This window comes from Sturnus vulgaris, chromosome 2, assembly GCF_052056855.1.
Source record: "Sturnus vulgaris isolate bStuVul1 chromosome 2, bStuVul1.hap1, whole genome shotgun sequence".
NCBI lineage: Eukaryota > Metazoa > Chordata > Aves > Passeriformes > Sturnidae > Sturnus > Sturnus vulgaris.
In genome coordinates, this window is record NC_142244.1 from 32,376,186 (window position 1) to 32,404,115 (window position 27,930).

The window sequence follows — 27,930 nt, forward strand, 5'->3', positions numbered from 1 at the left end:
CTACCTCCCAGTTCACATACCTTGTATCCATTCTATCCACTTGGATTCCAGGTTTGAGTATAGTCTTCCTTATGGATGGACTGATGAATCTTCCATTTGAAGGGCTCACACAGGTCAGGCTATATTTTCCCCATTGTCTTTAGCAAATCCATCCAGGTAACTAAATTGCCATACATTGAGCTAATCTGTGGTTACAAACTTTGGTCTTCTCCCCTTCTTCCTGCCTCCTCTGAACCTGAGGTCTGTTAACTGGTGATTGTGGTTAGAAGTATCAATGACTTTTCTGTCTTTTTTTCTCTGAATAAAGATGTCCCAGAAAGCTGGAAGGACAGGTTGCCCAGGGAAGTGGTGGATGCCTCTTCACTAGAAGTGCTCAAGGCCTAGACAGAGATTAAGCAACCTGACCATGGTGGGATGGCTGAACTGGATGATTTTTTAAAAATCGCTTACAACCAAGGCATTCTGTGAATCCTTGAGTTTGTGTATTGATGGACTGATGCTAGATGAGAGAGCAAGATTTTGGTGAATAAGAGGGTGAAAAGCTGCCACCTGCATGTGTGACTAGAGAGTGTCTGAGAGCACTTTTTCCCTCTTGTCACCTGCGGGGCAGTTAGAATACTCTGCCAGATCCCTGGCTGACAGCTCCAATTATGGCCCGTTTAAATTGAATTTATCCTGTCATCAGTCCTCCAATCCACAATAGAATATTTGGGCTCTCAGGCTGTCCTGCCTCCAGTTTTCTGAACTTATTTAGTGAAGGAGCAAGTGCTACAATGTTCTGATGTTTTCAGACCATATTTGTGCTTTAGATGATTACCAAAATTATTGCTAACCTTTAGCAGACAGCCTTTCATATAAAGGAGATTTTCTTTCATCTTGTTTTAACCCACATGTCACAGTGCTCAGTAGTAGTACCACCAGGGACCAGTTGAGGTAGAAGAGCTTGAGTTAAACAAGTTGGTTTTTTTTAAACCTAAGTGCAGTCTCTTTGTAAGTGATAGCCTTTTCACAAGAATTTTCAAGATGGTCAGTGACATTAACATTGCCTAATTATGTTTTTCTAATGCTCTTTTTAAAAGAGCTATCTTTTGTGCAGTCTGTGATACATATATATTTTAGGAGGCTGAAGATGGAATATCAATCCATAAAGCAAAACTTCACTCTATCAAACTGTTGCAGTAGAATTTACTTCACTTGATGTAGAAGATCAAAGTTCCAATTCAATTTCACTTCAGGACAGATATTAGGAAAATAATTTGCTGAAATCTGCTTTTGATTCCAAACCATTTGAAATACTAACCATTAAAAATTACGTAAAAAATACTGCAATAACATCTGTCAAATGCACGCCTACACACTTAATAAATTCATATGTCTATTTAATTCTAAGATTTCTAAAAGACAACTGCTGTTATCCATTTTTATGTGTAACAGCTGGAAGCATATCAAACATTATATTTTTTTCAATGTGCTGATCAGTGTTACATTTGGAAGAAGCTAATGCACTGTATAGAGAAGAGAAAGTGTCTGTCACAAAGAAAAAGCCAGAGGTTCACTTACTAATTTGTGGACTCAAGGGAGCAGAGCTGTCATATGTGCCTTAAAGATAAGAAGGGAATGAGTTGATAAGGATTACTTGTGACGTCTTCTCCCTCCCTGCCTTCCCTCCCTCCCTCCCCCAAGCCCCTCTTCCTGCTTCTGTAATTAGAAAAAGTTTACAGGGAAACTTTTTGTCTTTGCTTTCTGTAGGTGATAAAAGTGTCTTGAAAGAAACATGCTAGCAGGAAAAACAACAGCACCATTTTCATGTATACGTGAATGCTTCATGCATTCAGCTCTCAAGATGCCCAAACTTCTAAAGGTTGTATATTCAAAACCCTATCAGAGTGTTTACAATGCTATCGTGCCATCCCTTCCAAGGCAGAGCTTTTTCAAGGTTTAAATATATATGCAGACTGTCACTTTTAGACAAAAAGTGCCATTATCCAGTGGCACATGATTTGAAAGAAATTTCCATATCCAATTGGTGATGTGGAAAATGTAAGATATGCTTCTCTACCTTATTGCTACCAGATGCAAACATGCTCTGTCCTTACCCTGACAGATGCAAGAAACTCTGCTTGAAAATGTACATAACTACAGTGTCCAAATTACTTTGCAACAGCTAATAACCACAGCCAAACAGATTTTTCTGAAGTGTGGATCATATAATTTCAGATAAAATATGTCTTATACCTGGATATCTCAGACCACAGTCACAGACACAGCATCTTTGTGAAATAAATCCACATTCTTTCCAAAAAGATACATAAATTTTGGAATATATAAAAGTTTAACAGCTTAATTCTCTCCATAACAGCTCAACTTTCCTACTGAATTACTTAACAAATTCAAAATCCAGTGTCCACTAGAGCAGAATGCTACTCATGAGTATACTTTTCCAACAGTACCCAGAATCCAACAATAATGCATATTAGATCCAACATATAACGTTACTATGGTATGCAATGTGTTCAGAGAGGAAATATCACCACTACACTAGATCTTGCAAGGCAGCTTTCTCAGCATCACAGCACCATTGAAACATGTACTAATTCAAAGAGCTGTTCCCTTCATTGACAAAGAGAGGTGTTTATCAGATTTCCTTTCCTGAAACATCCCATGCACTCTTGAAATGAAGTAGTGATCCATCTACTTTTCAGGATGTGTCCTGACTAGTTTACAAGGTCTGGTAAAAATCGTCCATACATACACATTCAAAGTATTTCTAGGTAGCATGTGTGGGGCAATCCATGTGTTGTGGCAATCCATGTGTTGTGGCAATATCAGTGTAATGCTTTGCCAAATTATGTGGTAAAATTTCATGTAATAAAGAGGAGATGAGAATACCTGTTTAAAATATACTGGTATATGAAACCATGTTACCACCAATCACATCCTCCCAGCATATTGACCAAAGGCTTTTTTTGTCTTCTTAAGTGTCATTTTAATAGTGAATACTTTATCTAAGTTTTTATTGCCTGCTGTAATCTTAACTACATTGTGTTCAAAGTTATCATAACCATGTCATAATCAAAAAAAGGCAATAAATTCCTTGCCCAGGTAAATTTTAAAACTTAATGTTCATAGAGAAACGAGAAATAAAATTTACTTCATTACATAAATTTTGGGATCTGTTAGATGCTGTAATTATGAAGGTGGAAGAGTTCAGATACAGTTAAGACAGATAAAAAACCGGATATTGTAATGAACAAATTTGTCCAGATAGTTTACAAAGATATCTTCACTGTAAGATCACAATTGTGGCTAACAAAAGACTGGTTTGTTACTTTCATTAAGTCAAATCTCAATCAATTTATGCAAGAAGTACTTGCAAAATGGATTCTGATGATAAGTGAAGTAACACACTGCAAGGAAAAAAAGGTCAGTGGGGACATTTTCGTCAGTATGCAAGGACTTTTTAAACTGTATTTATGGCTGTTTGGTAAATAGAGAAACATATAGCTACCAGTAACTCAAATCCCACAAAGAGCTGGGAGTAAGGAACTGGTTTCAACCATTTAAGAAATCTGTTGTGACAGCAGAGTGTTAAATTATGCAAGCACTACAGAAATAGGGGGAAATCAGGTTGATACGAGCTCTGAACAACTGAGCAGATACCAAATTATCTTCAGACTAGTGAACCAAGATATCATATTCCCCTCAGAGACTTGCAACCTGGGGAGGAAAACAGTCCCATCCTGGTATTCTGCTAGTTTCAAGCACTTTGGAAGCTGACACCAAGCTGGTCCCCACTACCTCTCTCAGCTCACAGCTGCCACTTGAGAAGGTCTCAAATCCCAATGTCCCACTCTCCTACTCAGTTTTTAATGTCTCAAAGAAGTAATCCAGATTCCAAGTCCTCAAAGCAGAGAAACCTCCTTCCCAAATCTTCCCAATTTGCCTCCTTAAATAAGCAGAGGCACACAGGCTGGCCATCTCCTGAGAAGCAACGAACAACTGTAAATAGAACCAGTAATTCATGATTTTTCTTTCTATGCCTCTTGATGGAAAAGAGTCAGAAGTGTCAGAATGGAGAAGAGTCAGAAGACCAAGTGTCCTTGAATGGACACTAGGGTGCAGATGAGAGAGAGAGGGAGCAAGAAGCAAGTCAGCACCCTGGCCTTTCCTCTTTGGAGGAGGAGCACTAGGATCTGTAGCCCACACTATCTAGCAATAGGCAGAAGCCTGCGGGCCCCAAGGCAGCAGCAGGTTGAAACAGGCTAGTGGCAGGGAGAATATCAGACCAAAACAGGCTTGTTGGATGGGCAGGATAGTGAGGCTGCTGGAGAGAAAAGAAACGGCAAATAGCTAAGAAGAGGCTGAGGGAGATAGAGAATCACATACTTCTGTTCAAAAAGATTTCGGTGGAGCTCCAAGAGGCAAGAAAGGCAGGTGGGTCACAGAGACACAGGAGGGAAATGAAAATATCCTTTTATGAGAAGTAGAGTTGTTAGGGAAGGTGGGTGGAGAGTTGCAGAAACACCAATTTCCCTCCCTCCCATTTTCTTTAGGGTGTTTGTCTCTGAGCTTTTCCTCTCACTTCTGCCCACAGCAAACAGCCAAGCTGGGAAGAAGAGATTGTCTCCCAACTTAGTAGAGTGTGTGGGCACAGCAGACTGATAGCAACCAAGTAAACAGAGTTCACAACTGTGGTAGCTGCAGGAGCAAAGCCTGCTCGGTGACAAGCATGAGCACTCTTCCACAGGTAAGGAAATGGGTCTATCTTGCAATCTTCTGAGATACTTTTGTTGCACACCTTTCTTTTCCTTCCCCTTTCATAGCTACACTGCTTATTGCCTTGGGGGACCGGGGTAGCTGAGTTTTTGACATCCAGAAATATCTTGTCCGAGTCTCAGAAATAATGATTTGGGATATGGTGTAATGATTTAGGGGTTTTTGCCCTTCCTGTTAGTCACCCTAATGCCTGTTCTGAGAGCTGTTTGAAGCACCAACCAACAAGTCATAATAGTAATAGTAAAACTATTATTAGTAGTAATAATGATAACAACAACAATAATGATAATGACATCTTTTATTCTATTTCCATTTTTTCAGCAAGGTATTATAAGAAAGTGCTTACACAGAGACTTGCAGTTTCCCCTCCACAAATAGTTGTGGATAAGCAAGGCATAGTTTTTGGAATGTGAGAATGACGTGGTGTGCCTAATTGCTTCCCATGTGGCATGGTGTCCTTTTTCTGCTTTGATGTCTTATATAAATAGCTAGCAAAGTCTTAATTGCATATTTACAGACAAATTGCACTGGACTGAACTGTTAGCTCAAGGTTGCTAAAAAGTACAAAACATTCAAGGGCAACAGAGATAAGTGTAGTGTTCTGTGTTACTAAATAATACAAACACAGCAGTATGTGTATGTTCTTACACTGAGATCTGTTCAGTGTGATTGTGGCTGTAATACAAACTGTCACTTATCTTTATCTTGTCTGCATTTTTATAGTTGAGGAATTTGCAGAAATTTGTTTTGTATATCCATTCCCAAATTTCTGTGTGATGAAGATCAAACCATAATCATAATTTTAGTTGTTGGCCATGGTTTTGCTTTACAATTTTAGTAGTCTAGAATATAATTCAGCAACCTTCCTGTTTCATATTTCATATGAGCACGTACTCTATTTCAAACACAGGCTAAAACGTTTCTCAAATGGCATTTAATGGGCTCAATTTATGTGCTTAAATAATTTGCTGACAAAAGATAAATTTAAGAAAATGAGGGTTTTTGTGATATTGGGGCATTAGCCATCTGTGTGAGTAATGTGATAAACACTATTTGGGTAACGGCCAAAGTCAGTAATTCATGAATAATCTACTGGTTGAAAAATAATACCTCAAAATTATCTGGTAAATAGTTATGAAAATTAACTTCAGTTCTCTCTTCCTTTGATGTCTTTATTTTAATTTACTTTATTTTAATGAAAACTAGATGTTTCTTTTTCTGTAATAGCACTAGACACTATGAAAATGCAAGGTGAGGAAGAATTAACTTCAACCTCCCTTCAGAACTCAGGAATGGCTCACAAACAGAAAAAAGGAGAGGCTGAAGGAAAATCAAATTCTTTGGCTGATTTAGTTGTATCAAACATTTCTTGCTTTAGTGATAACAGTACTTGTCATGATTCTGCTATCCTAAGTCATGCTTGCATTTGAATCAGATGATACATATAGTACACTAATTTAAGGTTATAAATTTTTATAATTTACAACTATTAGAATTCATCTTTTAATGACTTTACAACCATGTGTTCTCACTTAGCTCTAGTGAAGCCGTTTAAATTTGAGCATTTGCACATGCTTAAAAACATGAAAGAACTGAAACTATACTGGAAATTGCATTCATGTTTATGCTAATACTGATTATTCTTCCCACCCCTAAGTGAGACCTGTAAGGAAAAACCCTGTCAGAGAATGATGTCTTTTTATCCTTTTCCACTGGCTTGTTCCAACCATTACTTGTATCTTTATATGGAGCATGCTGGATGAAGCAACCAGGTCTCAAAACATACCACAATGGGGTGCTGCTGCTTCCTTTAAGCTATGTAATGTTCCTGCATCCTGTGCCCTGGAAGTGTTGGTGTGCCACCTCTGGGTCCCTCTAGTTAAATCCACACTTCTGCCTTGGCCAAGAATCACGGCCTAAGGAAGAGATCTGTGTTTTAGTGCCTGTGAACCACTTAATGCATTGTGGCATACGACTAAAGTTCATTCTAGATCAAGAGTCTGACAGGGATTTTGCCCTGGTCAGTATCTTTGTAAGAGTACTGAAAAAGCAGGTATTTGTCTGTCTGGATTTTTTTAAGCTGTTGTCCTGAAAAAGTCATAAAGGAGAACTAAATATGACTGCCCTCCTCTTTTTTCCTCTGTTTATGTAGGTCCACAATTTCTCTGAAATCCCACCCCAGTTACAGAGGCAAGATTAGAAAGGCATTTATTATGGAAGGTGAAGTGTTTGAAGAACAATTTTATGCTTATTGTTCACATCACACAGATCGTAATCTAGTTTCTACATAGAGGTGTCATTTCTTTTGTGCTATGTTATTATTTTGGGCATGCTGCTCTTAGCCAGGTACTCCTCTATTTGTTTCACAATGGAGACTTGAATGGGGCAGTGCTGTTTCTCTTAGAGATTTTTTAAAAATCCGTTGTTTGATGCATTTTGCATGTCAAAATAAACATTGTGCATAGGCCTGAAATATGCCAACTGTTAACCAAAAATTCATAAGAAATTGCACCAACAGTCTTGAAATACCAGATTCTTGTTAATATCTCCACAGTCATGACATTTATTACTCAAAAGAGAGAAACAGATATCTTCTGATAACATGAAACAAAATAATTGCAAAATTGTTATTATTTTGTGGTAGGAATAGGCCAAACTTTCCATGTGAAAAACGAGAAGTTTATTGCAACAGAGAAGTCAGAATTGTGAATGTAAATCATTCACTCTTTCCTAAATGGTGAGAGATTAAGCCTTCCATGCCAAAGAATAGTTTTTCTATTCCCTTTATCAGCCAAGCTAATTTTCTTTCACTCACTCCTCTGTCACACTGTTGTGACACTTACTCCAGGAGCAAAACAAGTGTTTTACTACAGGGATTTATGAAAAGAATTTGGATTTCCTCCTTTGTAGTTTGTACACTGTACTTTGCCAGTATGATCATGTTCTGTATCAAGTAACTTCTAATGTCACTTGTACCTACTTGCTCTCCATTTGGTTATTCTGTATCCTGCCTGAGGAAGTTAGGAGAATAGGATTTTAAAGGAGAAAAGCGTTAGACACTCAACTCCTGTTAGTAATTTCTAGGAGTTGAGTAAGCCTTTCAGAGGCTTTTATTCAAGATTGAATAAAATGCACATTTGAAAGATTATAAAATTATGAAGTCTGGTTTTGTATGACTTATTTTTGTTTTCTCTTCTATTAATGTTTTTGTGCAGAAGTTGTACATAGTATATTAGTCCAGATGATTAACAGCAGACTCATTAATTTCCTTAACGTTCCCTTAGGTGAAGGGACATACACTGGGACATAATTCCTGTAAGATTTTGCTCCATTTCTTGTGATTTTTGTCAAGAGCTATATTTCCTAGTTTTGTGGCAAAGAACATAGATACTGAGTGTGGTGACAAATGCAGTTTAGCTGCTGCATGCAAGGGAGCAGCAAAGGCAGAAGAGAGATGACAATCTGAAACATGAGACTCATGACAAGGCAGGCAAGAAGAAATGACTTAAAAAGCAAAGAGTGCACAACTCCAGCGTGGGCATGAGGGGTGTAAGGCAGGCCTGGTGACAGTGCCCAGGGCTAAACAAGAGTGTAGATTGCCAGGCAAGTCCCTTGTGAGGAAGCAGGTCCAAGGGCAAACCTGCAAAATCAAGTGTGTAGGTGATGGTCAGGATCCAGTTCGATGGGATGCCTGTCCAGACAAAGGCACGGGTGCCATTGCAGCAGAGCTCGGATGGAGACTGCACAGGAGGGCTGCAAATGGCCACGTGAAGAAGTGGGCATGTGCACTAAAGCTGCTTCTCGCCTTTCCTCAAGGAGTTCCGGGGCCTGACAAGATTTCTCAAACAGATTTCTTTTATCAAAGAATCAGGACAGAACAGGGAGCTAAACTTGAGCCTGTGGGGACAGTACAGGCCAGGCCCTGACAGTGACATGTAGGACTCTCCCAGTAGCACTTCCATCAGCTTTCACAGCTGTGAGATTTTCTCCTTGTTTGCTACAGCTGAGATTTTCTATTATCTTCTGGGTTTTTCCCCTCTTCTGTCTCTATTTTCTCATTGTATACCCTTACCAGTCATTCCACTTTTCATTTTTTTCCAGTTATTTCCCTTTCCTTATATATTACCAGCATGCATTCCTCTGTCTGTTCTTTCATAAACTGCTGTTCTTCCGTCTTAGTACGACAAAGTATGGAGAAGGAGAGAAAATGTATTCTAACTATATCCAGGTAGATGTTAAGGATGTGTCCTATGATAATCATCTAGCTTCCTTTGCAGCCAACAGAGAAAAGGACAGATATCTCCAGAAAATGCTTCAGCTCATCCTAAAACAGATATCTAAAATGTAAGGTGTACTCATTAGGTCCCTAGCCTTTTCCACGGACTAAAAAGACACACCTAGATTATGAACAGAACTAAACTTAAGTGAGATAAAAACCTCTCTGTATATAAGATCTTCTCAGCAATTTATACCTTACTCCAGTTGGTAAAATAGAACAAATCTTTTCTCTCACTTGAACTTGGACTAGAAAGCTTAGGATGCAGTACTTCATTTCTTCTTCATTTCATCTGAAATCAGTGCTCAGATTGCCAGACTCTGGCAGAAAAAAGAACCACCAGTCCTAGCTGTCCTATTATTAGCTTTATAGACCCAAAAAGTCTTTGATATCTTCAGGAAGTATATGTAAGGTGATTCCTTCCATAAACCAGAATGAACCATGGGAGTCTCCTCATAGCAAGCTGGATTTTCAGTGAGTAATTCATCACACTGTGCAACAGTTATAGCTTGAAAAAACAGGGAAATTAAGAAGGTGAGAAAGCCTGTGTGAGTCATGTAGATAACTTGGATGATTATTAGTGTTTTGGCACTAGTCCTGTGAATGATTTTCTAGCAGATTAGGTGGGAGACGGACTATGTTATTAGTGGTAACCTTAATATGAATTTTTCTTTATTTATTTTTTCTGTCTCTTTAGACCCATGACCAGGAGCTGAGAACAGGTGCAAAGAAAGAACGATGCCTTCAGGGGAAAAGCCTACTTCTGTGTGCACTTCTTCTAAGTACTCTCCTTGGCTTTACATTGCTTATCACCTACCTCATGATGACTTGTGCTCTAGGTATAATATGAGATATCCTTTTTCACTGTTCTTCATCCACCCCATTTTTAAGATCCTTTTCTCTCTTACCTGCCTCCACTGATCAGTGTTAAGAACCAGACTTTCAGAATCTCCACAAATCATAACACCTTTTGTCAAAAAAGTACATTTTTCTACCCCTTCCTTGAGTCACAGTGGGGAGAGATCTTCCACTTCTGTCCTCCTCTGCATGCTATTTTAATATGCCTGACCCCAGTTTTGAGGGAGAACAGCATTATATTGTCTTGCACCTCATCGATGTGTTCTGTTCTCTCTGTAGTCAAGAAACTGAACTGAATCTGAGACTTGGAGCTCCTCCTTTTCCTTTCTATCTCTGACTTAAGTCTAGTCCTGGTTTTCTAGCACAGATCAGTGCAGTCATAGAGTAAAAGCAAGTCAGTTTCTTGCTAATGAAGAAGCTGTGAGTATAGACCAGAAATATTAATTTGCCTTCCAAATTTGCTGAAGAACTATCTGCAGAATGGTCCATGTGAATGTCTCTGCATATAGAAAGCTCAATACAGAAGGTGCATTTATATTGGTGGATACAGACTTTCCGTGCTCCAAAATAAATACTATTGAATTTTTACCTAGCTTTCTTCTGTAGCTCTTGTTCTGTCTTGGAGACAGTTCATTGCAAAGACTAAGGAAAAACTGTTTAGATCTAGTCCATTTCCACTCTGCCTACCTTCTCCCACGTCAGCTTTGAAACCATAGTATGGGAAGTCTTACCTTGATTTACAGGTGTATTATTTCAGTAAATAATTGATCTGATCCAATGTTGATATAAGATACTGAACTAAAATTGTAATGTATACCCAGTGATTCGAAGCAGTTTAGAAAAAGAACATTATAGATCAAAGCAAGATATTCTAGAAAGTCCTTGTCCACTTTTGACAAATGTCATTACTGAGAAATGTTTCCCATTCTTAAAAAACATGTTTTAATTTCATCCCATTACTTTCTCTGTGCTATGTCCTTCTCTTGCATCATGTATTGACACCATCAATTGCTTCATGTTTATCATGTGGCCAAATCTGGCCGATTCAGAAGACACTGAGAAGGCAGAATAATCCAACCTGTGGCTGCCTAGATAGTACAAACAGAGGGCAATCTTCCTGGGATGTGAAATAGAAAATACACTTCCACCATATTCAGCAATACCTTACAAGGAATTTAACACCGCATGCAAAGGAGCTTGTACCAAAAATAAGTCCTTTGTGATAAATGTCCGCTAAAAGACTTTTTGTTTGGAATTGTTCTCATTCTCCACTATCACTTCTCATTTCTCTCTTATTTGCTTCCTCTTCAGGATCCTGTGATGCTGAATCAGATCTTGCTCTGTTGGAAAGACTTCTGAATTCTAGAAATGACACTGTAAACCCCTGTGAGAACTTCTACAAGTACGCCTGTAGCAGATGGGAAGGCAAACAGTCAAACAGAACCAGAGAAGAATCACTAAATGTATTTGATGTGTTGCTGGAAGAAAACCTGTTGATCCTGAAAAGGCTTTTAGGTAGGGACAGATGATTGGTGTGTTACCTTCGGCATCTGCCTCGATCAGAACTGGCAGTAGTAGTAACTGAGAGCACAATCATTCCTAACAGGGACTGAGTCCCCTCTCTTCGTTCTTCTATCATTACAGGTACAGATTTACTTTTTGAGCATGTCATGTTACAGTAGCTGCATTTTAAACATTTTAGTTCCTCTTGCCAAGTGTAACAGATGAAAGTCACGCTTTAAAATTCTGACAGCAACCCAAACCATTTTCCTTGTTACTTTGTCAAAGCAGGCCATTGTTGCTGTGCTGGTCTGAATGTGCACTCTGGTGATATGTCCTGTCCCCACTGGGGACTGAAGCCTAGAGATGCACCAACTTCCTGTTGTGCTCCTGTTTCCATGCAAAGAAACTCACATATTTGACCTCTGAAAGAGTCATGGCACTAAAAAGTCTCTTGCTTTGGGTCACTGTGGGAAGTGTGGATGTATTTGTTAAAATGTTCTGGATCAAAGTGCAGTATTTTCTTAAAACTTTGCTCTAATAGTGTCTCAGGATCTTTTTTAATTGCTTTTTTAAATTTTAAATCTACTTCTTTCCTCAGAAAGTCCACAGTTTGGCATAAGAGGCTCAGCCAAGGAGAAAGCAATACAATTTTATCATTCCTGCATGAATACTGAACGAATAGAATCCCAAGGAGCTCAGCCATTGAAGGATCTCCTAAATCAGGTGAATATTGTGCTGTTTCGTCTCCCTGAGGAAGAGAATTCCTGCTGGGAGAAAGAAAGTGGGCAGGTGAAGTCATACTGACCCCTACATGATGTAACTTTTATAGAATCTGACCCTAGTCATGGTTCACAGCACAACTTCTAAGTGATAAATCTTCTAGCTTTAAATGCTATTTCAATAACTGATTTTCTGACATCAGGTACCTGCTTTTCTCCTCATAACCTTATGTATTACTGAAGGATGGTAAAAAAACCAAGTCTACAAAGAGGGATCATGTTTAATCTCAGAAGTTTGGTTCAGTAGGATCTGCCTCATACATTGGGGAACATGTTGCAGATGGATGAAATTTTTGTGTCTAAAACCAGATGATCATTCAGTAGTCAAGGCTTCCAGGAGAGCTTGTTTAAAGGAGAGAATCCTTCTCATTCCATTCTTGGAGACTCTTCTTGGTACCAGGGAGCGCTGGGCATCTTCCTTCCAGCAAAGACCAGTTATGCTCTGTGCCAAAAGAGGGTGCAGAACCTTCCAGCAAAAGGAACAGTGACTACAGGCCCGCCTGTGAATCTGCTTGTCAGGGAGGTGGGACCTGTAATCACTGATCCCTGTTTGTTATTTGGACAAAAAATGAGACCTGTTTCCTGTCTCCACCTTATCCAGCGTTTTTTCCTGCACACCTTACTCTGTTGCTAATTACAATTCCTTTTCCTTGTGTGATTTTGCAGTTCATTGGTTTGCTTAAGTGAAAGTGTCAGGTCATTTGAAAGCCAGCAGGGTATGTAGAGCACTTCACGAGTTTCCCCTGGCCCTCTTCGCTCTGTTGCTTCTCAATTGTCAGAATGACTGCCCTTATACGTGTAAAAGAAAAAAAAATTGTAAATATGGATCCAATCAGTTTTTCTCACTTTCAGCATTTCTGTCTTTCTCTAGGTTGGTGGATGGCATAACACAAGTGTGGGGGAAACAAAAGATTTTAATGAAACTCTTCAGATTCTCATGAGCACATACAGCACCTTTCCATTTTTTAGAGTCCATGTGGGACCTAGTCCTTTTGATCCCAAGACCAATGTTATTCAGGTGAGTGTGCTATAAAAAGAGCATTATCAAGGAAGCATTGTGATTAAAGAGTCAGACCTAGGCTTGCAGAAGTTAAGCCTGTGTCCATCTCTGAAGAATTTAGCAAACATTTTCCAAAAGCAAAAGCAAGTTAATAGCATTTCAAATTCCATGATACAGAAATTACCAAAATATCCTCACATTGGCATTGTTTCTGAAAATATTAAGTTTTTTCTTTACTCCTTTTTGCAGATTGACCATCCTGAGTTTGATATTCCACTTGAGAGTGAATTCAAAGAGAAAAATTATCTTGAGGTAACATATCAAAGGCTGAAGAAAGGTAAAAATAGCTATTTGATGCAGGGATCTCCTTGAATTGCCTCCTGGTTCAGAGTGGTCTGTTTCCATGGGTTACGGTCAGTGACCTCTAAAAATGCCTCCAGAAGGAATTCTTTATGAAACTCAACTTTTCCAAAGGATAGATTGTAGAATGTAACCCATTTTAGATACCAGGTTTAAAATTTCTAGTGTAGAAACAGATTGTTATAATTATAATTTTAATTTATATTTGCTAAGCAGTCTGAACCTGAGCTTCTTCCTTTTAGCTTTTGCTTTGAATGAATGTTTTTTTAAAAATGTTTTTGTCCAAAATAAGGCTTTATAACAAAATTTGTGTATTGTAGGGAGGGATAAGCTAGCATTTTTAAACTTACTTTAAAGTGTTTCAACATACTTTGGAGGAACAAGTTCTTTGACCTTGGGACATTGTAACGAAATGAACTTTGTCATTTCTGAACTTCATAAAAACTGAGTTATGTCAGTTTCTCAATCGGAGTCTTTTAGAAAAGTCCTCAAAACACCCCTGAGCCATCACAAGCATTCCTCTGACACCTCATGAGGATAGAAACAAGAAGTTGACATTTTCTCTCTATTAAAATACTGGCTCATTATATCACTGAATTTCTCTCCTCTGACTCCAGAGATGGCAGACCTACATCTCTGAAGTTATTCTACTGTTTGAAGTAACTGTGAACTGTGAAGAAAATAATATTCTGGGAATTCAGTGTTCTTCACTGAGAGAGGAGCTGTACAAGGCAAAGTGTATTTCACATGAATAATTACCTAAGGATGTTGCAGCAAGAAGACAGCTTTAGGGATGGGGTGGATCTGCAGTAGTTTTGAAAGACTGACATTTATATGGTCCAAGTGGATGGGTGAATGAAGGGATGGATGGATGGATGGATGGATGGATGGATGGATGGATGGATGGATGGATGGATGGATGGAGGGACTTAACTTACAGTCATGTATCTTCCATTGGTCATATGCTCTGTATTGCAGGTTCTCCGTGTATATTTTTCATATTTGAAGAAACTGGGGGTCCTACTTGGATGGACAGAGGATGACCCCTCTGATTCCTTTTCCCGGACCTTGTCCTTCATCTCCAACCTCCAGCAATTTGTCACTCCACTGCGGAAAAGACAACAGAGGGGAATGCTGTTCTTTCGCACTACCATTAGGGAGCTACAGGTATCTCTGCCTTAAAGCTTGAGCAACGTAGTTACATGGGACATTCATGCCTTCATTCTGAAGATCCAGATCAAAAGAGATATGAGATGCTGTGTTTAAATGCCATTGTCTTGCAAATTATACTTGGAGCTTTAAATAACCCAGTAACTTATGGTCTTTAATGGACAGAGTTTTTTCAGACCACAACTCTCTCTTCTCCTCAGTGCTAATTCCCTTTAAAAAAAGTCAGTTCTCTTCTTCAAGATGCACATTATACAAACAATTTAACTTGTTGAAAGTATCTCTTAAACACTATTAGGAAGACTATCCTGGTTTCTCTATGGTTTCTTGAGAGCCAGTTTGGATTCATAGTTCAGCATGTAAGCTTTGATTTACTTGCAGGAAAAGGCACCTGCTATTGACTGGTTGGCTTGTCTCAAGGCTGTCTTCCATCCTGTGCCAATGAACCTCTCTCAGCCAATTGCAGTGCATGACATGGATTACTTAAGCAACATGTCACAGCTCATCGAGAAATGGCACAAGGGAAGGTAGGAGTCAATATCTATGGTTGCAGTTTGTCATGCCCCAAGAAATATTTTCTTCAAATGCTGTAAGTTTAATAGCTGACAGGTTGCTGTGTTAGAGGCTGCTGAATTCAATAGTCTAACAATTGCAAGGCTGTTGTGGCTTTATATCCACAGGTTTAGCCAGTGCTATGGTTTAGCATATATTCCCAATAGGTTTGCATATGCATGCACCATGTATGAACACACTTATAAAATAATATATTTATGTGTGTCACACAGAGAGGGAACACAGTGTCTTGACTGGCACCTATCCACCCATAGCAGTCATACCAACATGAACACAAACTGATCCTATTCCTCAGCTCCAGCTGATCAGGATTGGTCTACACTAGTGAAATATGTGTGCACATGCATGATATGGCTCACTTCTATAACTGGCCTTGTATATTCTGTCTGTCAAGAAGCTGTCCAGGATCTTCTGGTGTCCACTTGAATATGTCACATGAATATATGAGCCCCTGAGTCTTGGAGCCCTACTTTGGTTGTCTTTCTGTTACAAACACACCTATACTATCAGATCTCTTCAGTAGCTGCTCCCAACCACTAGAATTTCCAATAGCTAGCTCTCAGACTGCTGCTCTCTCCAGAGCTGGATCCAAAGTTCCTCCAGTAGTCAACTCTCAGACTTGTCATCTCTCCAACATTCATTTCTATCTTCACACACAGTAAGTAGAATGTTACTTAACAATAGTATTTAATAAGATAGGAGGATGTGTTCTGGTTACCATGTGAAGGGCTCAGTCAAGCAGACACCCTGGCAAGCACAAGTTTATATTCAACAATTCCCTCTTACCAGCTTTCCTCTCCATTTTCCCACATATATTCTCCCAATTCACTATGATCCTTCCCTTTCCCTGCCTTTGGTCCTTGCCATGGCAATAAACATGACACAAACATGTAATCATAAATCTTATATAATCCCACAGACCTCTCATAATATTCTATATGTTTCACCCAGTCCTAAAAAGTATCCTTCTCCAACTTCCCTTGAAGAATCCTGTGCCCTAGCAGGGAGTTATCCCTTAAGTCTCCACAGTGTTTTGGGGAGTTTCTTTGGTCGACTCATGTCAATCATTCTCCTTTAATAGCCCCAGGTGTATTCCATTCAAAGTGCTTAGTTGTTGTTGTTCAGGTTCCTAGGATTTCTCTGCCTCAAGTTACTCCACTGATGCTTGCCTCACTTCTGTGTTTATGGTGACCAGCCTTCAATCTTCTGTCTACAGGGTCCTTCACGTTTATATGATTGTTTGTCTGGTTGGGAATCTCTCCCCAGCCTTGGACAGTCAATTCCAAGATGCACGCCTGGAGCTGTATAAGATCCTTTATGGAAAAATGGGATCTAGAATGGTGAGTTAGCCTTTTATCAGCTTCTTCAGCCTCCCCAGCAACTGAGCACTGTAGGTCATGCCTTCTGAATGTTCTCTTGATACCATAGATGGATTGGAGTTTCTTAGATTTGGGGGGAAAAACTACTGTCCCATGGTCATTAAGTGCTTCTTTTTTCTCAAAAGAAATGTGTGAGTAGATGTGACACTCAGAAATTTAGAGAGCCGAGTGGAGTGTACTGCATCATGGAGTAGGGAAAAATATATAGATGGTCACCTTTCTTCTATGGCTTTTTCTCTGCTAACACACAAATTTGCATCTTGAGGGAAACTAAGTGGAATAAATCATAAGGAAATAAATGTTTTACTAGAAATGTTTACTAAGTGGTAGCTTATATTACTTATTCACTGCTGTCATTTTTAGACAGTGCTGCTGTCCACACATCTACATATAATTTACTGATTTCCTAGTTCTTTGTCCTCACTCTCTACTCTGTTCCTGCAGATCCCAGCAGAGCGCTGGAGGAAGTGCTTGACTGATACCAGCTCTTTCTTCGAGCCAGTTCTAGGGAAGATGATTGTGCAAGAAATTTTCCCTGAGCGGACCAAGAAATTTGTAGGTATTCATCATCTTAAACCCCCAAGTAGAGTTCAGCTTCACTTCTTTATTTTTGTCACATGCCACTTTAAGCAAAATCATCTGTAGTTTTCCTACATTTTGTTTTTCTGCTTATGCACTTCCTTCCTTTTTTGGGAATATGTCAGATAAGGTATTGGTGTAATTCTAGAATAATCAATGCTAAATACCAGCTATTACCTTTATCTCAACTGTTGGAAAGGTCATATGTGCAGCACCAATAGCTGTGACAGCCCTACAAATGCATGCAATCTCTGTGTGCTCCCTGGAATAACAGCTAGTGTTAACAGTAGTCATCACCAGTGTGATTTATCTCAATAAGATTTTCAATTGCAAAGACACTAAGCAATCATATGAAAACATTCTGAGTGGATCCACAGTAAAGAGAACACCTGCTTGCAGTGTGGAAAATATCTCCTTTTTTTCCATCCTGTGATGGTCAGAGTTCCTTTTTCTTTTGAAGAAAGTTGGTGTAACGCCAGGTTTAGCGAAGAATTTGAAGTCTATAATGTGGCAAGAGTAAGTAACATCAAGAAAAGCTAATGGGAAAACCAAGACTGCATGTAGTGAAGCATAAATTTTAATGAATAAAGCATAACTTTGAGAAGTTTTGACTCTGATGGCCATAATTTTGGAAAAGGAGATACAAGCAAGGAATACTTGCGGATACTGAATTTTCATTTTGATCAAGAAGAGGGGCAATTATTCATTATCGAATGAGAAGGAATTGTCTCCCTCTTAGTTGCTGTGAGAAGCCAGATGAAAAGGTGTGTGGGAGAGAACGGTGAGCCTTGTGAGGAAAAACTGGATGCAAAATAACTTAAGACTAAATCACTGTAGAAACTGAAATCTTCTCTTTCATCACACACACACACACACACACACACACACACACACAAAAAGGAATTTTCCCCGAGTTATTCTGTGATTGAATTGCTAGAACATGGGGACATGGTAGCTAAGAGTGAGCAATGTTTTTGTGCAGTTGTGACCATGCCTTCTTTTGTCCATGGCAGGCTGAGCAGATGTTCTCTGTGATCCAAGATGCCGTCTGTGAGCGCCTCGATCAGGTGGAGTGGATGGATGAACAGAGTCGCCGAAACGCTAAAACCTTGGTGCGTGCAGAAGGCAGAGATTACTGAGGCCTTCCTTTCCCTGAAGCTTTGGAGAAGGAATGGAAGAGACCTGCACCTTTATGTATTCCTACCTGCTTCTACAAGCACACAGTCTTAAATAGATGTATTATTCATACTAAAAATCAAAGGTGGTTTTATAAGTGCCAGCATGCATGGGTACATACACGGATGTGTAGGCATAGAGAGGCTCAGTTTTTGTCTGTCCATGAATACTCTGAATTAATTTAACTGAGATGGAATTCAGTTTTATACATCTAGTAAGGTTAAAGGCGAAAAACCTGAATAGAGGAAGACAATACAAGGAAAAAGAATAGAACAACCTTAGGTCTCAAGTTGTAGAGTTGAGAAAGCAGAGCAGCAGGACAAGATGTCTTCTTGAAACAGAGTACGTGTCCTTTTGAGGGGCTGACTCACAGATCATGCTTACATTGGTTAGAAATAGCCTTTAGACTTCCAGAATGTAAAGCTGATGGAGTTTATTTATATTTGTTTGTTTGTTATCATGTTAGGTATCCAGACTACAAGTGGAGATTGGCTATCCAGCTCACATACTCCAGACTGACAAAGTGAACCGGGAATACCAGAATGTGAGCTATATAATGTAAACATGCCTGCCTCATTATTGGCAGTTTACCTGTATCAACTGCTGTCTTGTCTGCTTACAAAAGAGGCTATGACCTCTGGAGCACATTTCCTACTGTTCAGTTTTTGGGAACATATGAGACCAGAGAACCTTTATCTGTTGCTTCTATATTGTTGCCTATGCTGTCTCCTATTTAGAGTGGCTGGCCTGATAGAAGTAATTTTTTACCTGTTTGTGGGTTCTGTTTGGCCTTCAGATACATTCCTGTCATATCTTACACTGAAGGTCTTTAGAACAGGGAGTGAAAAAAAATTACAAGTATCCCACTGGTTTCTCTTTTGATTAGCTCGTTTTGGATCCACGGGACTTTTCTTTTTCTCATTTTCTCCTTTTCTCAATAGTTTAATTCATTCCTCACTTATGCCCTATGACAGTCACATTCTCTGTCTCTTCCCTCAGCTGGAGATAAATGAAGACACTTTTTTCCTCAATGTGGTGGCTTGCTTGAAAGTACTGAGGGAAAATTCCTACCTGAAGCTCCTTCAGCATTACCCACAGCAAAAGTAAGTCAGATAGTAATCTGGAAAATATAACAAAATCACATACTGTGAACCAGCTGAGGTTGGAAGGGACCTGTGGAGATCACCTAGTCCAATCCTCCTGCTCAAGGCAAGATTAGTTAGAGCAGGTCACTCAGAAGTGTGATAACTATGTCTATATCTCTCTTTTGCTGTGGAAGAAGAGGAAGAGCAGGTAGGGGCCAGTGGGCAGAATTGGATTCACTACCTCTAAATGTGGTTTCAGTAGTTCTGAATGTTGCTGCAAGTCTGCATGGCTGCATTCTGCTTTAAAGAAACTTTGAATCTGGCAGCCTGTCCTGCATTGAGCCTGATCAATGCTACCAAAGTAGCCCATCATTGTGAAGAGAGCACCAGAACCCCTGAAAAAACCCCAGTTTTTTGACCATGCACCCTTAATTAAGGGGGATAGCTGATTCTCCTGGGCTTCCTAAAAAGCCAACAGCAAAGCACTGTGATGACAGGAATTCTGGTGGAGTCACCTCAAAGGCAGGACATAGGATGCTTCAGAAGGAAGACAGATGGACTCAGGGCCTTACACCTCCTGCAGAGTATTCTGTGCAGGACTTCACAGGAGGTTACTAATTCTAATTTACTTGACAGTGAAATTGTGAGGGAGAATCTCTTCATGTCTATGAAAACTAAGTTATTAGTTCTGCCCACATGTAAACAACCGAAGATTTATTTCAAACACCTCAAACTCTAGATAATGTGAATTTCATAATTTGCTGGTGCTGTGTGAACAGTTGAATTATCTTTGCAAGCTCAGTGAAGGAAAGGATCAAAGTGTGAGATAAGGAGTTAATACATTCTCTAATTTCTCTTTTTATTTTGCTACCAGCTGGCATGTGCACCCCTGGAGTGTGCATTCATACTATTCAATAAGAGACCACACGGTGGTGTTTCCAGCTGGAATGTTCCGCAGTCCTTTCTTCCACATGGAGTTTCCCAGGTATGAAGGGGCTTCAGACGTGCAAGGTGAATGTAGTCCCTGGGCTGCAGCACGCTTCCAGGAGGAATCTTAGTGGGCGGTTTGTCTATAATTTATTTTTCTTACTGTATCCTAGAAAGATACAGGGAAGAGGGGAAACCCAGTTTTTTCTAAAGCTAGGTGGATACTGCTTGATGAAGTCTGAGAGAGAGAGTAGCCATTGACTCTGCTGAAGCAAAATCAGAATCTCGGTGAAACTGAACTAACACAAAGATGTTACTCCAGAGTAAAGAGGCAGAAGTCACGTGTAAGTTAACTGCAAAGAAGGCATTTCACCTTTGCCTCTCATTTTCTAAATTCCAAAGATTCTAACCCAGAGAAAATAGGAGCCTCACAGAGCAACTTCTTGTCAGAAGTCGTTTTCAAATGTATCACAGTTCTCTCATTTTTTAAAAGAAACCCTTTCTACTAAGCAAATAGATTTTTAACTCTGAGTCTTCCCCTGCAATAACAACACTTCTCTAGACCATACTGCTCTGGTTCTGTTCTTTCATCAGATGGAACAGATCTCTTAAGCAATATATTTTTCTGATAATAAAAGCACTCCAAACAGTTTACAGTAAACATATAATTCAATGTCCTTTTTGCCTATAGTGGATACATACTTGTCCTAATACCGTTGTACTGAAAAATAAGCTCACATTGTGACAAGAGGCTGAAGCTTGAAAGAAACAAGTTTCAGTTAAAAGTAATTATTTTCTCGATGGTGATCTTGTAGTGCTTGCAGTATTTTATTAATTTATTATAGTATGAAGAAAGGGACTTCTCAAAAGAATAGTAAAAAGGAATTTTTTTCCCAGTGGTATGGGGTGTCACTATATTCTTTCTCTGTGAAGAAGTGTCTATGCCTTCTTATTCCTTTTGTATTCAGTGCTAGTAAAGTACATATTTCTCACTGTCACTTCAGCTGAGTAGACTGATAAATAAAACTTGATAAGCTTTTGGTGAGTTGGTACAATAGTGCTTTCTCAGATGATACTCCAGAGTTTAAACTTCACTGGAAAAAGCTAATTCAGGTGACTGTGAGGGTAATTTTTAAAATAAGAACTCAGCAAAACAGTACAATTGTTTATAGAATCATAGAATTGTAAAAATGTTTGGGTTGGAAGGAACCTTTGAAGATCATCTAGTTCCACACTGCTGCCATGGGCAGGGACACCTTCCACTAGACCAGGTTGTTCAGAGCTCCATCCAGCCTGGCCTTGAACACTTCTAAGGGTGGAGCATCCACAGCTTCTCTGGGTAAAATTCATAAATTATCAGCTACAGAGCTCCTACTGAGTTCCCAGTGAAAGAATAATGATCTAGTATGAAAATTTCATGCTTCAGCAGGGTTAATCAGTGCATGGGAAGGAAGAATGAGTCCAAAATTTCATATAATGCAAATGCATTTTGAGTGCTCTCTTCTTTGTGAGAGTATCTGTAAATTCATTGCATAGAACCACAGAAGTTCCATTTGAAAAGAACTACTGGAGGTCCCTAGGACAACCTCTTGCTTGCAGCAAGATTGCCAATGCTGACCACAGTAATTGCAGTCAAAACATCATGATTTTAATTTGCCTTGCCAATTTTATGTATCCTTTCTCACTAGATAGAAGTTGCAAGATTGCTTCTCCAAACATCCTATTTTTGAATGGTTACCATTGTAGTTGCTGTTTGTGCAGCAGTCAGGCAGTAGAGGTTCAATAGGGACATATATCAACAACAACAATACCTTTCATTACAGCTAATAAAGGCAGAATCTGACTCATAGACTCTTCATTGTTATAATGGCTTATTAGCGACAAATACTTTAAAATAAGCCCATAGTACAATTTTAAGCATTGGTAAGATAATTTGCACTTGTATTTGCACTTTTACATGCCTGAGTGACAACACATAAAAAGTGTTTCCGTGTGGTCCAAGAGTAGAGCACTCCTATGGAGCACACAGTTGTGCTTACTGGCCATAAAGAATACTCCTGTACCCTCTTTTTCTTTCCAAAAGCACTCTTTTCATCTTTATTTTTCAGCGCTGTGAATTTTGGAGCCATCGGAGTCTTCATGGCACATGAAATTCTTCACTCATTCTATGGTTATGGTGGGTACTGGCTGTGGTGTCTTCATTTACTCTTCTAGGTCCCACTTTTACTTCCCCTTAGAGGATCTGAAATCCTAGTCCTTACATTAATATATACATATATTACTAAGGTAGATGAACTTAAGAAAAACATATTTCAGTCCATGCTGGCTACTAGGAAGAATCAGTGATTAATGTGAGGAGCACAGGTGAATGCCATAAATAGCTTTACTTCTAGGACTTTTTTTCCCCCACAGTGTTGCCTGAGGGCTGTCCTGCATGCAACAGGAGTGCACTACAAAGATCAATAGACTGCTTGGTTGAACAGTATGAAAGCTACAGCTTTCATGTCAATGGCACTTTCACACTGTTGGAGAATACAGCTGACACTGGAGGGCTGGCCATCGCTTACCAGGTATTGTGATTTACTGACTTCAGCAATCTCATAGTCTCACTACATAACACACAAGATTGTCCTGCTACTCCCCTCTCCCACATCCCACTCCAGCTCCAGATTTCTTGCACACCTGTGCCAGTGGAGTATGAGCCCAGCATGTCCTCTGTTAGTGCAGAGGGGTTCCTCACAAAGCTTTGCTCATAGCCTCAGTATGTCCATGTAAGACAATTTCTCTCCTTCACTTCCCGGTTTATATCATGCATATAAAAGCATGCTGTTGTATATATGCTTATGTTATACTTGAGGAGGTAATCTGAGACATGAAACAGAATTTTGTATGGTGATAAAATGACTCCATAACAATGTTTTAAGCAGTACTTTAGAGAGAATTTTTTGTTTCCTCATGCAGTACTTCAGGAGTTCAACTGCTAAGGGTGGTATGGATCCCTAGGTCTAAAATGGTACTTGTTAAATTCTTTCATGAAGAACACTGAGAGGCAGAAAGTCTTTAATTTATAGTCAAATATTTGTGATTTGTTTCAAAAGTAATTTTCGTTCTTTCATAGTATAATTACCACATCCTATGACAATGTATGGATAATATCTGTATAGTAGCATCTGAAATGGTAAGGAAAGTTGTATTCTCTCACTTTAGATTTACTAAGGGCATGGCCAGCAGCAGAAAGCTGCTGAATGAGGAGAGAGATACAAACTTGCTAATTTATTAAATATATATTAGGTTGATAGATTTTGTTGACAGAAGATATGAGCTTGTGATACTAAGGAAGATTTATAATTATCCATTTTATCTCTCCACAGGCCTATAAGAATTGGCTAAAAAAGCACAAAGAAGAGAAGGATTTACCTAAGATTGGGCTTTCAGATGATCAACTTTTCTACCTCAGTTTTGCTCATGTAATGAATGCTAGTCATGTGTCTTTTTCACTCTCCATTTCTTCCACACTCTTACAGTTTTTTCTTTCTATATTCAATCACTTTCTCCCCATTCACAGAACTGAGTATGACCAATGTTTCTGTGAGATCCAGAATCTAACTTAAAAGCTAAAATTTATATTTACAGCTCCTAACCTGTTATGGATCTCAAAGCTAACAAAAGGCCTGTCTGCAAATATATCTTTTACAAAGTACTGAAATCCACCAAAATTAAGTCATGTGTCAGGGAAAGCAGCCTTCATTGCCAGTCTCTTTTTCTGCTGTTTTGAGCAATTTTACATGTGGGAAGTGAAATCTAACTGTAAAAGTCATGTATCTGTCCTTCCCTCCCTTCATTCACTTCTCCGTCATGTGAATAACTGGATGTCACATCACTCTGAGTGACTGATAGTGGACAAAAGAGTTTTGAATGTTATTTAGAGATCAAGAACTGGAAGTACATTCACCCATAATTTACTGTTTCTGTTTCTGATAAAAAAAGACTGAAATTATGAGAATGAAGACTTGGATTGCAGTTTAACACCAGTAAATCCTCCCCTGAGTCTCTTGAGTAGTAATGGGATTTTGTGTAAGTGCTCTCCTTTGTTGATGAGCACTTGTTGATTTAACTTAAGAAGCTGAATCTAGGCACTGAGACATCTTTACCACTTCTTTAGAAAGAGTCCAAGGTGCCATGAGCCTAGCCAGGGTGGCCGAAATGTTCTGTATTCTGGACTATACAGACTTATCAGAGGCTGAAATGGGGACAAAGAAGTTTAAGGAAAGGGAAAACAATCCGAAGAAAATCTGAGCGTTGTTGTCACCATGTATGCAGGTTTCCTTGTTTACTCCAGCACCCTCTGACATGTGCAGAGGCATGAGGAGCCCTAAGTCTTGTTCACATGAGGAATTCCAGCCAAACTGACTTTTCTATTTTGCTTCCCTTCAGGCAATGTGTGGACACCAGGACCCAGAGAAGCTCCAGTCTTCCATGAACACAGATCCACATAGTCCCTTGCCACTTCGTGTCTCTGGGCCTGTCAGCAATAGCCAGGACTTTTCCAAGAGTTTCCAATGTCCCAGGGGATCCCCAATGAACCCAGACAACAAATGCCACGTCTGGTAATGCACATGGAAGAGGAGGACGAGAGATGTGATCCCAGGGAGAGGAAGGCCTAACACATGAAAATATGACCATCTTCTCAGAACCTCTGGGGTCACATGGTGCTCTTATTCACACCTTTGCCTTCCTTTTCTTATCTTTTCCTCAGCATTTGATGGCAGGGAAATTCTTAAACTGATCTCATAAGGAGGGGATCTCCTCCAAGGCTCTCGGTGCTGTGTCCCAGATGTGTGACAATCCCAGGGCAACAAGGTGACTGGCCAGTTTCTAGTAGGCAACAGCTTATGAGGAGTTATGAACAGAGAGAGTGTTACATTATTAGTCCCTCTGTTCTGCTCCAGAAACCTCAGAGTCCTATTGAAAGGGCAAGTCAATAAACTGGAGCTGTGAGACTTGTTCATATCTTACAATAGCTCTTGGGGCAATCCTGTGGTTTACTGTGCAAACCATACGTAACTCACAAGAGAGGGTAGAATCCTCTGCTTTTCTTTTGCTAACAAATTGAGACAGGTGCTAGGAAAGATTCAGTGGCTGCAGTTTGTAGGCTGAAAGGTAAGTGACAATAATGAAGTTTACTGAAGGCTTTCTCTGCTCTGTTTTTGCTTCATCAGCAAAACTCAGACATAAGAGGAAAGGGGAAAGCATCCTCATGAATGGGAGGGTAACTGGGAGCTGAGATCAGATTCTCTTTTTTTTTCCAACAAGATCCTCTTGTTTTTAAGTGTCTAGGGTTGAGGATATGGTAGACAATGAAGTGTGGGAGAATCACAAAGGTTTCTAGAAGTTTCTGAAGGCTGAACAACTAGAATTCCAAGAGCTTCTCTGCATTCTGAACCTGGTTCTCTCCCTACATTTGTAAATATTTACCATTTCCAAACAGAGGAGTAGAGCTGTTACAGGACTGTACTTTGACTTGAAATTGAATTTTAGGTATTAATTTGCTTTACAGCAAAAGGAGAGTTAGAAGCAACATGATTTGGGGTAGTGGAAGTGCCTAAAGTAGTTTTTAAAGAGCAATGTAATAAATATATCTATTTCAGGTTTTCATAATTAGAAAATTTATACCAATTTTCTAAAATTTACTGACATTAATAAGTATACAAAATACATATACCTTTTGCATACTCTTCAAACTGTTCTTGTTTATGTGAACATTTTTATTTTACTTATTATATTGGCTGCCTGGGGACTGTTTGTGGAATAGATGATGGCAAGTGGAAACATCCCTTATCAATGTGAGCATTTTAAAAATAACTGTGTTAATCCTTTTCAAGTACTGACAAATACAGCAAAATGTTTTCCAAGAATGGACTGTTCTGAGATTTTGTTTTCATTAATTAACAAATATATTAATAAAGTGTTTGCTTCTGAAAAAAAAAAACTACTTTGATTGCAAACACTTTATCATCAGGCCTGTACGTTTTTTCTGTATTTATACTGTTTACTACTTGTCTGGTGCTCTTAGCTGAACTTCACAAATAATAAATAAGAATACCTCAAAATAGTTTGATTTATTTACCATCATAAAAAATAAAAAAATTTGGCTTGTGTTTATCATTAGCATTTAAACAGCGTATACTTTTCCTTCCCTTCACTAATTAAATTGATTTTCTCCTAGCAACACGTCCAGACAGTTTTTTTTAAGATGCTAATAGCAAATAACATTGCATAACACTTAGTGCATAAAATAGACATTAATTCAGTGTTCTGAGGCTACTTGACTTCTGTGTTTATTGTATTTAGAAAAAGCAAAAGGTACTGACAATATGCATTTTGAAGATGCATAGCTTTTCTTGTATCTATCTTGTTAAGTGTATGGGTAGGCACAGCTCCCTGGAATATGCTTTTCTTTTTCTTGTTCTTTCAATATATGTTGAATTTAATAATATTCTGTTTAAAAGACAGAGCCACTGGTGAAATTGGTGAGTTGAATTAATGCTCATTATTAGCTATGATGTTTTTACACAAAGAACATATGGGAAGTGAAAGAAGGGACTTCTGGCTTAGAAAAAATTAATGAGAATTTATTGTGTTTCTCAAGAAGAAAGGAAAACACTTTCAATATGTGCATGGGGTCCTTGCACTTGTCTTCAGCATTCTAGTTCAGTTCCCTGGGATGTGGTTGGTGAAGACAAGCTGTATTGTCCAGTAGGTGATCATGAAACACAGGTAGATGTTCAAATTGTTATCATTCATGATCACAGAGATTATTTCAAGCTCTGTGTCATATATTAAACAAAACAAAGCAATCTTGAGAAGAGCCAGATCTAAGAGCAAATCCTTCACTGCTGAATTGGTCAGTGTCTCTGAGCCCTCAGGCTCCACCATATCGATCACCTCCATTCCTTCCCCTGTTGATGAGGCCACAAATGACTCCTCCATTTCCTCCCAGCCTGTAAATGAGGGGAAAAGGGAACAACATAAGCTTTCTTCGTCCTTCTTTCATACTTGAAGTCTTTTTACCTCTGCGTCCCTCCTGTTTTATCCTCCGTGCTTTCTAAACTTTCAAGAAGTTCACCTTCACTGAATGTCCATTTCCTTCTTCATCCCAAGCACCTTTTCATTCATACCTCTTTCCTCTGCTTCTCTTGTCCTTTTCCTGTTTCTGTGATTCTGATTTTGAAATATTTCCTTTTAGTAATAGCTTTTTCCTTACTCCACTTTACGTCTTCATGTTTTTCTCCTTTCCTGTACTTTTCCATTACAAAAGTCACCCCAGATGCATTATTTTATCTTTTCAGTGCCATGACTATAGCAGTAGACTGTAATAGCTCCTAAAAGCCATGACTGGAGCCTTTACCTGAGTTCCATGGGTCCAAGAGCTGCATTTAAACTCAGGTCTGGGTCTCAGATCTCTGTTTGTGGTCTGCTGCAAACATACTTA

The 27,930-nt window shown here is 39.1% G+C and overlaps 1 protein-coding gene and 1 long non-coding RNA gene across 7 annotated transcripts in view; one reads left to right on the forward strand and one right to left on the reverse strand.

Moving 5' to 3' along the window:
* Positions 1 to 4,497, reverse strand: part of LOC148224706 (uncharacterized) — a 23,339-nt gene extending 18,842 nt beyond the window's left edge. Inside the window, exons 1-2 of the long non-coding RNA XR_015801261.1 lie at positions 4,387 to 4,497; positions 1,561 to 1,599 (exon numbers count right to left, since the gene is read on the reverse strand). This is a non-coding gene — a long non-coding RNA (uncharacterized LOC148224706). The remainder of the gene's footprint in view (positions 1 to 1,560; positions 1,600 to 4,386) is intronic.
* On the forward strand, positions 4,220 to 26,603 carry KEL (Kell metallo-endopeptidase (Kell blood group)). Of its 6 annotated transcripts, none has more exons than XM_088159133.1 (19): positions 4,220 to 4,501; positions 4,595 to 4,747; positions 9,750 to 9,891; positions 11,222 to 11,425; positions 12,012 to 12,136; positions 13,064 to 13,210; positions 13,442 to 13,504; positions 14,531 to 14,719; positions 15,101 to 15,246; positions 16,509 to 16,632; positions 17,116 to 17,226; positions 18,264 to 18,362; positions 18,893 to 18,970; positions 19,426 to 19,529; positions 20,386 to 20,496; positions 22,547 to 22,614; positions 22,851 to 23,008; positions 23,810 to 23,905; positions 24,873 to 26,603. In XM_088159133.1, exons 2-19 carry the CDS (start codon positions 4,730 to 4,732, stop codon positions 25,047 to 25,049), a joined length of 2,160 nt encoding a protein of 719 aa, XP_088015259.1. In that variant the 5' UTR covers positions 4,220 to 4,501; positions 4,595 to 4,729; the 3' UTR covers positions 25,050 to 26,603. The 6 variants fall into 6 exon arrangements, with proteins under 6 accessions (XP_088015259.1, XP_014747867.2, XP_088015260.1 ...); XM_014892381.2 differs by having other exon boundaries at positions 4,220 to 4,434; XM_088159134.1 differs by lacking the exon at positions 18,893 to 18,970 and having other exon boundaries at positions 4,220 to 4,434.
* The last annotated feature ends 1,327 nt before the right edge of the window (positions 26,604 to 27,930 follow it).

Excerpts from the sequence above, each read along its gene's own strand:
- KEL (XM_088159133.1), top strand. Across the intron at positions 20,497-22,546 it reads TTCCACATGGAGTTTCCCAG|CGCTGTGAATTTTGGAGCCA; the intron begins GTATGAAGGGGC and ends TTTATTTTTCAG. Across the intron at positions 23,009-23,809 it reads GGCTGGCCATCGCTTACCAG|GCCTATAAGAATTGGCTAAA; the intron begins GTATTGTGATTT and ends ATCTCTCCACAG.